Here is an 11,960-nt window from a genome sequence, read left to right on the forward strand (position 1 = left end):
GTGCAAAAGAAATGCACTATGTTTCCGCCCGGGATCGAACCGGGGACCTTGTGCGTGTGAAGCACACGTGATAACCACTACACTACGGAAACCACGTTTAAATAAATTTTATAACAACTTTAAATAGCAAATATCACATAATTTGCAATTCGGACACTGCCTAATATTTGCCAACGACAACGGCTGAGCGCAGACTGAGAAATCTGTGCGTCGGTCATCCTTACAGGACATCTGGCTCTCCAGGCGTAAAGAAGGGTTTAATTTATGACACCCTCAAGTGTTTCCTACTTTCTCTTCCTATTTCTGTATTTTTTAAAGGAATCGTAGGACCGTTCTGAACGCTTGAAGACTCTCGTAAAAAACAGATTTTCTCAAAAAAGCTCGATAAAATAAAAAATGAATTTTTCTTAGCTACCAAACTTATAGAAATTACAATCTAAATGGGTCACAGAATGAAGACAATTTTATTTTTGATAATCGATCATATATTTGACATAATTTTGTAAACACGTGACGAACATCGAACTTCAGTTTTAAAAGGGAACAAATGATGCAGTCACGAAGGCTAATAATTGGCTACTTATTTTTATCTCCCCATGGAAGGTTTGCAGACCATGGTAAAATATGTTATGAGTATATTTACAAAATTGTAATAAATTACGTACGAGAAGTGAATGAGTATGCGCTTGTACTAATTATTTAATATCATGCTTTCACACTACTAATTGTAAGTATCGTAAGGTGCCATCAAATGTTCATATGATATTCAAGTATAGCGAGTATTAAAATGATTGTTAAGAATTCGGATTCATTTCTCGGGAACACTTATCTTAATAATACTTTTAAGTATACGCATGCAAACAATGTTTTGATTGAGATTCAATGTCCTCGGTTCGATAAGTATACGTAACGTTGATTGCAACATCCGCCGTCTTACAATTATTATATTTAATACCGATCAGTAGTCGAATGAAATAAAATGATCTGAGTATTTTTCGAGATGTGAAATGATACCGGGTCAGTACACTAGAACTGATATAAATTAATTAAATCTAGATACTGTACAAAAATGAAAACAAGATCATTTTAAGAAGTTCACTTTTTCTTCTTGTCATAGTCGCTAGTTTTCTGTATTATCAATTTATTCCGTTGTCTAGTTACTTTGGTTGTAGGCCGACTGCTAGGTGCGATTTGTTTCAATTCTTGCTGAGAGACTTTGGCCGGGCTAGTCGCACGAGGCGGCGTCGGTCCTTTCAAAAGAGCTTCGACGTCTGCCAATCGTTTCCTCAACGCTCTGTTCTCGCGTTTGTACTTCGCGAGTTCGGAGTCCTTGTCCAATCTCTCGTGGCCCGAGCTGCTCGTCTCTTCCGCGAAATGTCTGAACATAAGATGCAATTTCTCCTCGTGTTCCCGCTGCATCAGAACTATCCTCCTCTCGGCTTCTAGTTTCGTCTGTTTCAGAGCGTTCGTCAACGTTTGTATCTGCCATTCTTGTGTTTCGATATGATTCTCCAATTCGGCCGTCTGAACTTCCAAATTCTTCGAGCTCTCCTTCAAATCGATCACCTTCAGGAAATATTTATAAAACAAGGTTCTCATCTCGCCGTCCGAGAGCTTCGCCAGTCTTTCCATTAACATCCTCTCGCCCTTTTCGCGCTGCGATTGATTCTCGTCGAATCCTTTACGACCGCAGATCATCTCGTTCTTATGCTCAATCATAGCGTCAATCGCTTCAATAGTTTCTCCACATTCCAGCAGTTTCCTTTCCTCTACAGTAGACAACGTCTTCTCTTTCTGGAATTTCTCGTCCAAATCGCACTTCTCGTCTACTAAACAGTCCCTCGTGCGTCGCAGGTTCCGGATCTCGTGACGCAGAGCTTCCTTCTCGTCTATATCTGCCGTCCGTTCCAGGTCCATCGATTTTTCTTTCAATACATGATCGAGGTGCGATATTCTCGCGCTAACGTCCAACAGATTCTTCTTCTTATCGGTATAATCTGCCTTCGGCTTCGGATTGTTCCTTTCGTCCTCGCTCTCCGACTGCATCTCCTTCAACTTCGATGCGGTCAGATTATACTTTTCCTCGAGCTCGCGTATTTTCTTCTGGTCCTCCGCCAGTTCATCTTCCAACTGTCTCTTACGATCCTCTTCCTTCTTTAATTGTTTCTTCAGCTTCTCCATTTGCTTCTTGGACGTGTTCAACGAACTCTCGAGTTCCAACACCTTCTTAGCGGAATCACCGGCGATCTGTTTTATCATCTCGATGTCTATCAACCTCTTCTCGTAATGTATAGCCATATTCTTATACAACTCGATCTCCTTTTTATGAGCAGGTTTTTCCTCCGTGTCTTTGTACATAGAAGCGTTCTCCGCCTGAGCCAGCTGGCTCCTCGTGTTATAATACTCCTCTTCTAATTTACTCCACTTCCGTTGAAACTTCTGTTTCGCGCTGGCCCGCGCGTCCGAATTCTTGATCATGTCCGCGATGAACTTCTCCTTTATTTTGATCGTCGTCTGCAATTCTTCTATACGTTTATGAGCACCGTCCAAATCTGACTGAATCTTCTTCACCTGACTCTGCTTCGCCTCGTTGTTCAACGCCAACGTTTTCAATTCCCTGATGGGTTCCGGCACGTCCGATGTCTTTAAAGCGTCGATCAATAAATCCGGCGAATTATCATTATGATTATCAACGTTTTCATTAAGTTCGTTCGCCTCTTTATGATTGTCTAAGTTAATTATACTAGTAAATGCTTTATTATCGAGTATTTGATTCTGGTAAGGCTTAAGACTATCGTTAAAAGCTAATACTTCGTTACACATCTCGGAGCCAGGTAACATCGAATTCCTCCTAGAATTTGGATTTCTAAGCGGAGTCGGTCTAACGACAGGGACATGATTGTTATTGATGTTCATCGATCTCGTTACAGCTGGAACAATCTCAACACTCGTTTCTCTGAACTCATCCTTCTTCGAATCGACTATTCTGTCCGTGTCTATTTTCAATTTATTCATATGCTCATCCAGTTTCTCTAAGAAATCCGGATTCTCCGAACTGATATCGCTGTGATCTTCCTCCTCCTCCTCTTCATCCTCGTCGTCATTTGTCTCAGACAGTTCGCTCTCAGAACTGGACGTGCAGTTCATGTCGATCTTCCTCTCGATCTGGTGGCCAGACTCGTCCGTCTTCTCGTCGGTCTCAGTCACCTCCTCGATCCTTTCCAACGATCTCCTCGCGTTCTCAGCGTACCCTTGCAAACTGGCAGTATCGTCGCTGGCGATGCACTCCTCGTACTCTTGTTTCATGCAAAGCCACTGCTCGATCTGGTCCTGTTCTGTGTGAGGGAGAATGTTGCTCGTCATTAGTTTAGTGAAAAGGCCTTCAGCGTTCGAAACCAATTTCGACCACTGTGCGGCAGCGAATTCTAATCGGAATATATCGGCGCTGGAGCTACGATCCCCTGATGTCGCCGATGTCATCGTGTCGTGCATCTCGTCTCCTGTTTGCTCGCTCTCCTCTTCTGTTGCGTGATTCTCATGATTATTGAGATGATATGGTGGCACGGCGTTTGTATACGGCGGATAAGACCGGAGGATGTCCAGTATTGCTTGATGATAAGGTGTGTAGTGCATCATTTTGTAAGTCTCTTGAATGGAACGATTTGTTACTCTTCAAAGAAATGTAAACACTTTTTTGTTTCTATTAATTCTTGCTTGTACCCATCGTTTCTAACCTGTTTCGATCCCCCAAGTTGTACGTTCGGATGACTTTATACAGCAGTTACTACATTTTGATTACGGTCGTTACTATATTTTCGCAGGTACGAGAATTCGTACAAGTTTTAACAAGGAACGTTCTTTCGAGATTCGGTGTTGAACAAATGACAGTCTAGCAGAAACGAGCAGAGGCTACTATGAAACTGCCAGCTGATGGCTAATGGTCATCACGCGATGATAATCAATACGATTGTCAATCGTCCACTTGACTTTACATGATTTTACATCAGAGATATATAAGTTTTTATTCGTATACGAGTAAGTCAAATGCGTCGAACAAGGAATCTCTCATTAACGAAAGTTGTATACCCAACAATTTTAAATGTCTCGCGCTTTCGCGCTTCTCGGACGATTCTAAAGTGCTCATTGCTTTCCATACAAAGCTTACGATCTTCTGAACAGGCTTGGATATTCCGAGTGACCAATCGCAACCTCGAGTGAATCCGACATTTCAAGATGGCGGCCAAAAGCGAGTTTCCCACCTAGGACGCCATGTTAGATTTCCGGCTGGATTCAGTACGTTTTCTGAGTGCGTAGGGAGAGGACCTGTGTAGAAGATCGTGCTCATCGTACTGAGGACAGATGTGGGTGTTTCACCAGCCGTTGTACGACAAAGTGCCGCGTATTTTTCTTCGCTTACATTAAAAATAAACGTAGTAAGAGTACGCGATAGTAGAAAACGTTCGAAGATGAAATAGCACGTCGCGTAGTACCGCTTCACGGCACATGCATTTAATTAGTAGTTCCGAGTTTCCTCAAGTGTTCAAACATAACCTTCGCACGCCTCAGCGCCCGAAAATCGCCAGATCTCGGTTTTAGTAAGTATACTGTTTCATAACCGAACTTTCGATTTCATTAATTATCGCCTAGATTCAAAGTTAGATTCCTTCCTTTAATTGGAGCAACAACCGCGAAAGTGTGTCTTTATGTACGTACACGGTTACTACATGCACACAGCCGTGCGTCAATTTTTACGTCATATAAGCGTATGATGCATCGAAATTACATGGAAAAAAAAAACAGTCTTCTGCAGTCCGTCCTATCTTTCGTTTTGCAATGTGTGCGAATCACGCGATAACGAGCATAGTTCTCAGGGCCATAAAGATTCCTTAGTAGACACTATAATTTATATTAATTTGCTAGAATAGAATTGGAAGCGTAAACATTACTAGGTCGTCACTCGTCGTTTAAATTCTTTGACGTACGCAAATAACAGTATGTGTTATCGATTCCGCAACGTGTATGTATATGGTAATCATCGTTCGTTACTCCAAAAAGTATTACAGCCGATAACCCGAGTGCGTATTGAAGATTGAATTGTCTGCACGAATTAGAAAGAATCGGACAATCATAAAAGATAATCCTCATGTTGCTCTCGTGACATTTTTAACGGTCGTCTACTTTGTTTATACCCCCATTAATTCAAGATTCAATAAAGTTATTGCAGTCACGTTCGAACACGCGATGCAATCCATCCCATGAGCCAAGGTTAGATCGCAGTTGACTCGGTGAAAAGTCACGGAAAAGGATGCATTCTGGGCACTGATTTTTCTAGCCACGGCTCTGTACAACTCATCGCGTTGCTAACGCTGTTACTTAACGTCCGTTTCAACTTTCTATTCGCACGCGAGTACTTTCGCACTCATTTACGCGCATTGTTCCGCGTTCAAACGTTATTCCATCAGTGATGAACTGACATCATTTTAAATACCTCTGGTATTAAGATTCGCCGTACGTACGAATATTAGACTGCTGATTTTTGGGTTGAATTTTCGTGATATCGATTCAAATAATGAAAACATGCAATTTGTATTTCTCTAATTTCCCCATCAAATTCTTTATATTTCCATGTTTTCTATAAATCTGTATAATCTGCAATCCAACATGTTTGCTTTTTGTCGTCCCTATTTTGTAACAATTGGTACCGAAATTGAATTACAGGAGAATGGAAAAGACGATGGGTTTTGCTAGTGGTAGTACGCAGCCTTCTGCACCTCCGCCTTCGGCTCCTCCATCCTACGAAGAAGCTGTCGAGAATGCAGCCCAAGTGCAACGCCAACAGAACATTCCACCGTATCCAGTGGGGCCATCATCCATGCCAGTACCAACTCGTAAGTACATGCGATCTCCATCGATTAAGAACTATCCACTTCTCATGATAATTAAATGTATTCGTTGAAATTTCAGACAATCTGCCATCGAATCAAACGACGGTGCCATATCCGCCGAACTATACGGGAGTACCGAGCACCGAAGCTCCCCAGCCACAGTACAACGCGAATCCGAGTACCGGGACTGTACCACCGTCGGAAGTTCGTGTCGTCTTTCAGCCAGTGATCTTCTCCCTCAGCCCGAATCCGACGAAAACCGTCTGCCCGACGTGCCACGCCAGTATCAAGACCACTACGATATCCGATCATCAACCTAGCGCCCATCTTTGCTGTATCGTCCTCTGCATACTCGGGTGAGTCACATTTAATGTCTACTTGTTGCATGCGAAAATACCCTGTTTTGTTTATGTTCTATATTATCTATTTTAACAAATGGAATGTGTTATATTAAGAGCAGCATTAACAATGCGCTTGTTCTTCTTGTTTCAATTTTATGCATTTATGAAATTATTTAATCTATAAATGCGTTGCATGCGATGCAAAAAGTATATAACATTTAAAAGCCAATTGCATATTGCAATGCTTAGGGGGGGTCATGTTTTCTAACATTTGTCTAAAAGAGTCTGCCGTTTTAAATGATAAATGAAATCAATTTTCTTAATTAACTGCCGTAAATCGTCTACTTGTTATAAAAATCTGCTGTCTACTAATTTCCTTCTGTTGGTTTTGCATTTCGCAAAATTCTCAAGATCTGTTTTCCTCGAGTTTTTTGGTAGATTCGGTTTTAATTGATTTATTTCGTTGTTAGTATGCACTTTTGGGTTGGATGTTTCCTAGTCACTTGGAGAATGCGTCCCTGCTTTGGTGTTGGCTTTGCTGGCCGTTCTGATTAAAGAGATTTGACCGATTTCCGTTTCGAATTTCAGATGTTGTCTCTGCTCATGCCTGCCGTATTGCATGAGCAACTTCATGAGTGTTCATCATTTTTGTCCGAAGTGTAAAAATTACATAGGTACGTGGAAGGGTTGAGCTAGCTGCGGCCAACTGGTTATTTGTATATTATTATCGCGGTCCTTTATATAATCAGACACAGTGTAACGTTACGGGGAGTAGTCGATATTTCCCTGCTTGTCACGTATTACGTTAAGAGATGAAACTATTCGATGAGATTGTTGTAGGTCGTATTATAAATATTATATATATATACATATATATATATATTATATCTATGACGCTTATTCCTCGCGAAATTCCGGTACGAATGCAACGTTGTAATGTGTGATAGCCAGAAGGATCGTAGACTTCGTGTTGACATGTAAGTGATAGGTGTGCTGGAGTGTGTGGATTTATAATTACTGTGAGGGTAATATCATAAAGATATTTTCGAGCTCGAATCTGCGAACGATATTACTCTCATACTGTTGCATTTGTCATATTCCATCTAGTTTTAGGATATCTTTTCTAGGAGAAGCATACAAAGTTCGTCTGGAACGCAAAGGAAAGGACGCAGAAATATTTGTTTCCTTTGCGTTACCGATTTCTCGATTGGATTGATTGTTCTATTGAGTTTTCTGTAAGCGAGAGAGAGAAGAGAGATTTGTATGAGTGAGCGTAGGATAAATGTCGATTCCATTTCCAACAATGTTCGTGTATTTTTATTTTTGTATTTTATTGGTGCTTCCGGGACTTTATGTGAAACGTGTTCCTGCATATTATGGGAACACGAAGTATCGTATGAAAAGTAATATTTTTATGGAAAGTATAAAGAATCTCGTTTGAGTGAAAATTTGGTTCACTGGCTTTCGTTTCCGTAATTCGATACTCGAAAAATTTTGATCGTTATCGGTGAACAATTTTTAGGGAGACTCTCGTGTAATGAGAAGCTTCGAATAAAACTAATGATTTTTGGATACCTTTGAACCTTCATTGATATTCCATAATATATTGAAAGGTACCGAGTGGACGAGAGCTGGTTAGTGTTTAGAGATTGTGACTTCAACGCGTCTCTCTGATTCCATTTGTACGCGCTGTACTGATTTCCTCGTCTTACGTACATTATTATAATCTCGTCGTATCAATTATAATTTTGAACAACACAATGCTGATGTTACTAAGTTTATTTACGCGTGATTTACACGACGAATTTCCAGCGTTTTACTATACATATACATGTATTTTAATGTACAATGTTTTTCTTGTACGTGTTTGACATAATAAATTATACTTTCGTTTTGAAGTGTATTTGACGAAAGAGAATAAGATTGAAAGTCGGTGGGAATAAATAAAGAAGTGTATTTGACGAAAGAGAGTAAGATTGAAAGTGGGGTGAGTGATAAACGCCCGATGCCTTATGAGCATCGTTTATTTCATTTTTATATGCATACAAGATATCGAACGAGTTCGAGTACATTGTTATTAATGAAAAAGATTGTAGTCGAAAAAATTACTACGTAACAATATGATTGATCGCTCTTCGGGAAGATATTGGTTCGAGCATAGAGTATTACAGTTATACTTTGATGGGCAGACAATTCGTATTTATTCTACGTAGTCGACGTTAGAAAATGTCCACGAACGTTATGCAAGAGCACTTGTGCGTCGCACGCACTTAATTTACTGTTAAGTTACAAATGAAACGTTACCTTCGAAGACGCTATCGAGAGTCGATTTTATAATAAAAAGGATAAAGAAGACGGGGATGCTGATTCAGAAATGAGCACGTCTCGCAATAACAGCACCCCGGCTTCCTAGTCTATCTACGGATTCTACGTGTAACGGTATTATACAAGATTTTCTAACAAGTTATCCTGAGGAAGATATTGCTGTTGAGCCACCGAGGAGTACTCCATGTCGATGGGTTTTGTATTATCGCGGAGCGCCGGAGCTTCGCAGAGGATGACAAACGTGCCTACTATCGAGGCTATCGTGAAGATCCATAGGAAGAGTCTGTCCAGGACCATCGCTACGAAACCCCAGTCTTGATCCTCCTGTCCTCCGGAATAAAGAATAAAATCACAAACTTGGACTCCACGTGCTTCGTCTTCTGTACGTACCGCGTTGAACTCGTCCTGTCGTTGTATGTGGTGTTGAATGAACATCACGTTGTGCAGAGCTTTTTCAAGCTCGAAGGGGTACTTCTTCTTGGGCGTCACGTCGCTCAGTGATTCGTCCAGGCCGGACATCACTGTGGGAAGCCCGTTGTATCCACCAAGGCCTCCCAAGAACCTGTTATGCGCCGTCGTCGTGTGCAGTCCATTGCACCCTGAAGACAATTAGAATCCGTGTATTTGATCTGATTATATGAAATTTTCTATGCATTTATGGAGAAATGGAAGAAAAATGTGAACCTAACTGGTAGTAAGTAATAATTGGCGATACCCACCACCGATTTGTTGGTGCCGAGCAGAATCAGGAGAAGAGATGATCGGTGACGATTTGCACGGCAGCTGCGACCGCGGCGTTGAATTTGCTCTTCTTCCCGGATCTACCTCTGCCATGTATCTTGTGCGCAGCAAGATCGATCAAGAGATCGTCGGGCACTCTCATTAGAAGCAGTTTCGGTAGTCTTCGTATGAAGATCTTACGGATCCACGGTGCCATTTTATGGGTGCTTGGCTTGCGGTAGTGAACGTTCAGTATAACGATCGTCACCACTACTGAGAACGCCACCAGGATCATCGTGAACAGTAAATACTTGCCCAGCAACGGTAACGCCAACGACGTAGATGGTATGATCTCGGATATCAGAAGGAAGAACATCGTCTGCGATAGCAGGATGTTGATGCAGAGAGCGATCTTCTCGCCCGAATCGGCCGGGAGATAAAACGCCAGCACTGATAAGTAAGAGATGCTCACGCAAGGCACGATCAAGTTCACTGTGTAGAACAATGTTTTACGGCGCAGCGTGATGTTGAAAAATATGTCCGGGTATGGCTCGTCGCAGCAGGGGTAGTACTTCTTGTGCCGTTCCGCAGGGACACCGAGGATGTCCCACTCGACACTTGGGTAGTACTCGCGCAGGTCGATACCCACGTCCACCTTGTCTCCCACTACACCTTGATTGATGTGCTTCAAATCGATCTATAAATGCCGATTTCTTGAATAGAATTCAGTCTTTTTGGAACATAGAAATATCTTCAAATTTTTAATTTAGTGCAAAGGAATTTTCGGTGAGGGAGAGTCACACCTTTCTTATTACTTATTAATTTTGATTGTATTAATGTAAAAAATGTACCTGTATACCGTCGTAAGTCCATGAGCCGAACTTCATGAAGCAGGTTTGTTGATCGAAGGGAAAGTATCGAACGTCGATCTCGCAGGAGGATTTGAAAATCGCCGGGGGTGTCCAAAGGACCTTCCCGGTGTAATGTAAAATCGCTTTAGTCATCGTGGTCACTCCGTATTCTCCGTCCGCACTGGAAATCATGTGACATAGAAAATTGAGTGGATTTCGTTTAAGGTCTCGTTTACGTACTTGTTGTAAAGTACGATGTCGGGGAGCCAAATGTGCTCGCTGGGTACGTAGAGTTCAGTGACGCCTCCGTACTCCGTTGGATCCCATTGGAACTTATGATCCTGCCATTCCTGTTATCAAATTTTCTCGTCGTTAATTCATTTTCATCATACGATCGCAAATATTATAAGATTTAATACAGCAATAATTTATGTATTAATTTAGTAATAATTAACTTCCAAAGGTTTAAAGTAGAATCAGTAATCAAAGAATGATCTTGATTACTCACGTGTTCGAGCCAAACGTTCGTCGTGAGAATTTGATCCTTCAGGTTCTGCAAATACTCGTAATTATTTCAATACTCAGTAATATCTTATTTAATCATTCATTGTACCTACGAGATCTATGAGTTGGGACAGGCGAAGTCCTAATTTGACAACGACGGTGTCGTTGTTGTTAGACACGGGGCGAATCAGTCGATTGTAATTCGATAGTAGGTCATCGTACAATCTCTTCGCGTCAGGATTGCCGTGGCATATCCTTGCGGAGAGAATTAATACGATCGCCTGCAGCAGCATTTTGAGTAAACGATGCTTAGCTAGTTTCGGCATTCGACTCCAATTGACATCCTGCGTTTCGTTACGTTAATTAAATTATTAATCACGGAGAGTAATGATCGATACGAGAGGTTCGATTAAATTCTGAATGATTAAATAAATCTTATTCCGGTAACTATTTTTTCTTTTTTATGATCGATTGACAAGTTATTTAAATAGTCGACGTCACTTCTCGTCGAGTTATAAAAAGATGAAGTTGCGTCGTATGAAACGAGTGGAAAAATTGTTATCTTCGAAGCCTTGTAACGTTTGTTAGAAATAGTATGACAGAACTTCACTGCACTTGAGGATTCCATTGATCATAGAAAATTTTACTCAACAGATATAAATTGATAGCAATTTATAGTCTCATTTAAAATGAGTAGATAAAAGAATGATTATTCTAGACTATAATTTCAACTAAAAAGACTTGTATTATAAAATCATCGGTCAATTTTGTTTGATAAAGTTCATGAATTTCATATGAATTCTATTACATGTCCGATAGTTCTTGAACATTGATACTTACTTGTGATCGGCGTCCGGTTCCGATTCGACGTGGCACTGTTTCTCGAATTGAATCTCTCGTTCTCTCGCGTATCTCATACTCTATCGCGACCTGCTCGTTCGAGTTTCCCGGCGATCGGGAACGCACCGCGGAGTTGCTCGCATCACTGGCGCGACCCGTTTCTAATCGCGGAACGCGGGACGAGCTTAGGACAGGAATGACATTGTGTACAGCCAATGGACCACTGGATGATGTTACGTGCATCTCGGATCCGCCGGGATCAATACGGTATTGCGCATGCACCGGGGCTCTGAATACGGGGGTGGCTGCGCGTTTTGCCGCCGCTCTATGGCGCAGGTTCTGCGCTGCGCTCGTAGCTGGGAAAAAAAGTACGCCGTTTCTGCGCGATCTCTTCGTCTTCTCTGCCCCTACGCCCTTTCGCATCCCTCGCTGTCCGACAGATCTCTCTTCCTCCCTCGGTCTCGTCGCTCGTACGTTCACCGGGTCAATCGGTA

General features: G+C 41.6%; 3 protein-coding genes and 1 non-coding gene across 6 annotated transcripts; 1 reads left to right on the top strand and 3 right to left on the bottom strand.

Annotated features, from left to right (window-relative positions):
- Window positions 1–19: 19 nt before the first annotated feature.
- Window positions 20–92, bottom strand: TRNAV-CAC (transfer RNA valine (anticodon CAC)). Its single transcript has one exon. It is a non-coding gene; the product is annotated as a tRNA-Val (tRNA).
- Window positions 93–462: 370 nt separating this feature from the next.
- Window positions 463–4,205, bottom strand: cos (kinesin-like protein costa). The gene is made up of 2 exons (XM_026819601.1): window positions 3,735–4,205; window positions 463–3,647 (listed from the first exon to the last, which is right to left on the bottom strand). Exon 2 carries the CDS (start codon window positions 3,634–3,636, stop codon window positions 1,096–1,098), a length of 2,541 nt encoding a protein of 846 aa, XP_026675402.1. The 5' UTR covers window positions 3,637–3,647; window positions 3,735–4,205; the 3' UTR covers window positions 463–1,095.
- A 111-nt stretch (window positions 4,206–4,316) lies between these two features.
- On the top strand, window positions 4,317–7,800 carry LOC108632387 (lipopolysaccharide-induced tumor necrosis factor-alpha factor homolog). 3 transcript variants are annotated; one of them, XM_018036925.2, is made up of 4 exons: window positions 4,317–4,595; window positions 5,719–5,888; window positions 5,965–6,241; window positions 6,815–7,800. In XM_018036925.2, exons 2-4 carry the CDS (start codon window positions 5,723–5,725, stop codon window positions 6,915–6,917), a joined length of 546 nt encoding a protein of 181 aa, XP_017892414.1. In that variant the 5' UTR covers window positions 4,317–4,595; window positions 5,719–5,722; the 3' UTR covers window positions 6,918–7,800. The 3 variants fall into 3 exon arrangements, with proteins under 3 accessions (XP_017892414.1, XP_026675416.1, XP_026675413.1); XM_026819615.1 differs by lacking the exon at window positions 4,317–4,595 and adding an exon at window positions 4,823–5,028; XM_026819612.1 differs by lacking the exon at window positions 4,317–4,595 and adding an exon at window positions 5,093–5,508.
- A 432-nt stretch (window positions 7,801–8,232) lies between these two features.
- nAChRalpha2 (nicotinic acetylcholine receptor alpha2) lies at window positions 8,233–11,724 on the bottom strand. The gene is given in 9 exon segments (XM_018036911.2): window positions 8,233–8,875; window positions 8,942–9,150; window positions 9,271–9,326; window positions 9,328–9,968; window positions 10,123–10,303; window positions 10,363–10,472; window positions 10,631–10,675; window positions 10,740–10,970; window positions 11,467–11,724. Coding segments are annotated over 9 exon segments (1,923 nt in total). The 5' UTR covers window positions 11,710–11,724; the 3' UTR covers window positions 8,233–8,668.
- Window positions 11,725–11,960: the final 236 nt, after the last annotated feature.

The sequence above is a fragment of the Ceratina calcarata genome, unplaced genomic scaffold, assembly GCF_001652005.2.
Source record: "Ceratina calcarata isolate Rehan_Ccalc_2016 unplaced genomic scaffold, ASM165200v1 scaffold106.2, whole genome shotgun sequence".
In the NCBI taxonomy this organism is placed as follows: domain Eukaryota; kingdom Metazoa; phylum Arthropoda; class Insecta; order Hymenoptera; family Apidae; genus Ceratina; species Ceratina calcarata.

Excerpts from the sequence above, each read along its gene's own strand:
- cos (XM_026819601.1), bottom strand. The coding sequence starts at position 3,636 with ATGATGCACTACACACCTTATCATCAAGCAATACTGGACATCCTCCGG.
- LOC108632387 (XM_018036925.2), top strand. The coding sequence starts at position 5,723 with ATGGAAAAGACGATGGGTTTTGCTAGTGGTAGTACGCAGCCTTCTGCA. Across the intron at positions 5,889-5,964 it reads ATCCATGCCAGTACCAACTC|ACAATCTGCCATCGAATCAA; the intron begins GTAAGTACATGC and ends TTGAAATTTCAG. Across the intron at positions 6,242-6,814 it reads ATCGTCCTCTGCATACTCGG|ATGTTGTCTCTGCTCATGCC; the intron begins GTGAGTCACATT and ends TTCGAATTTCAG.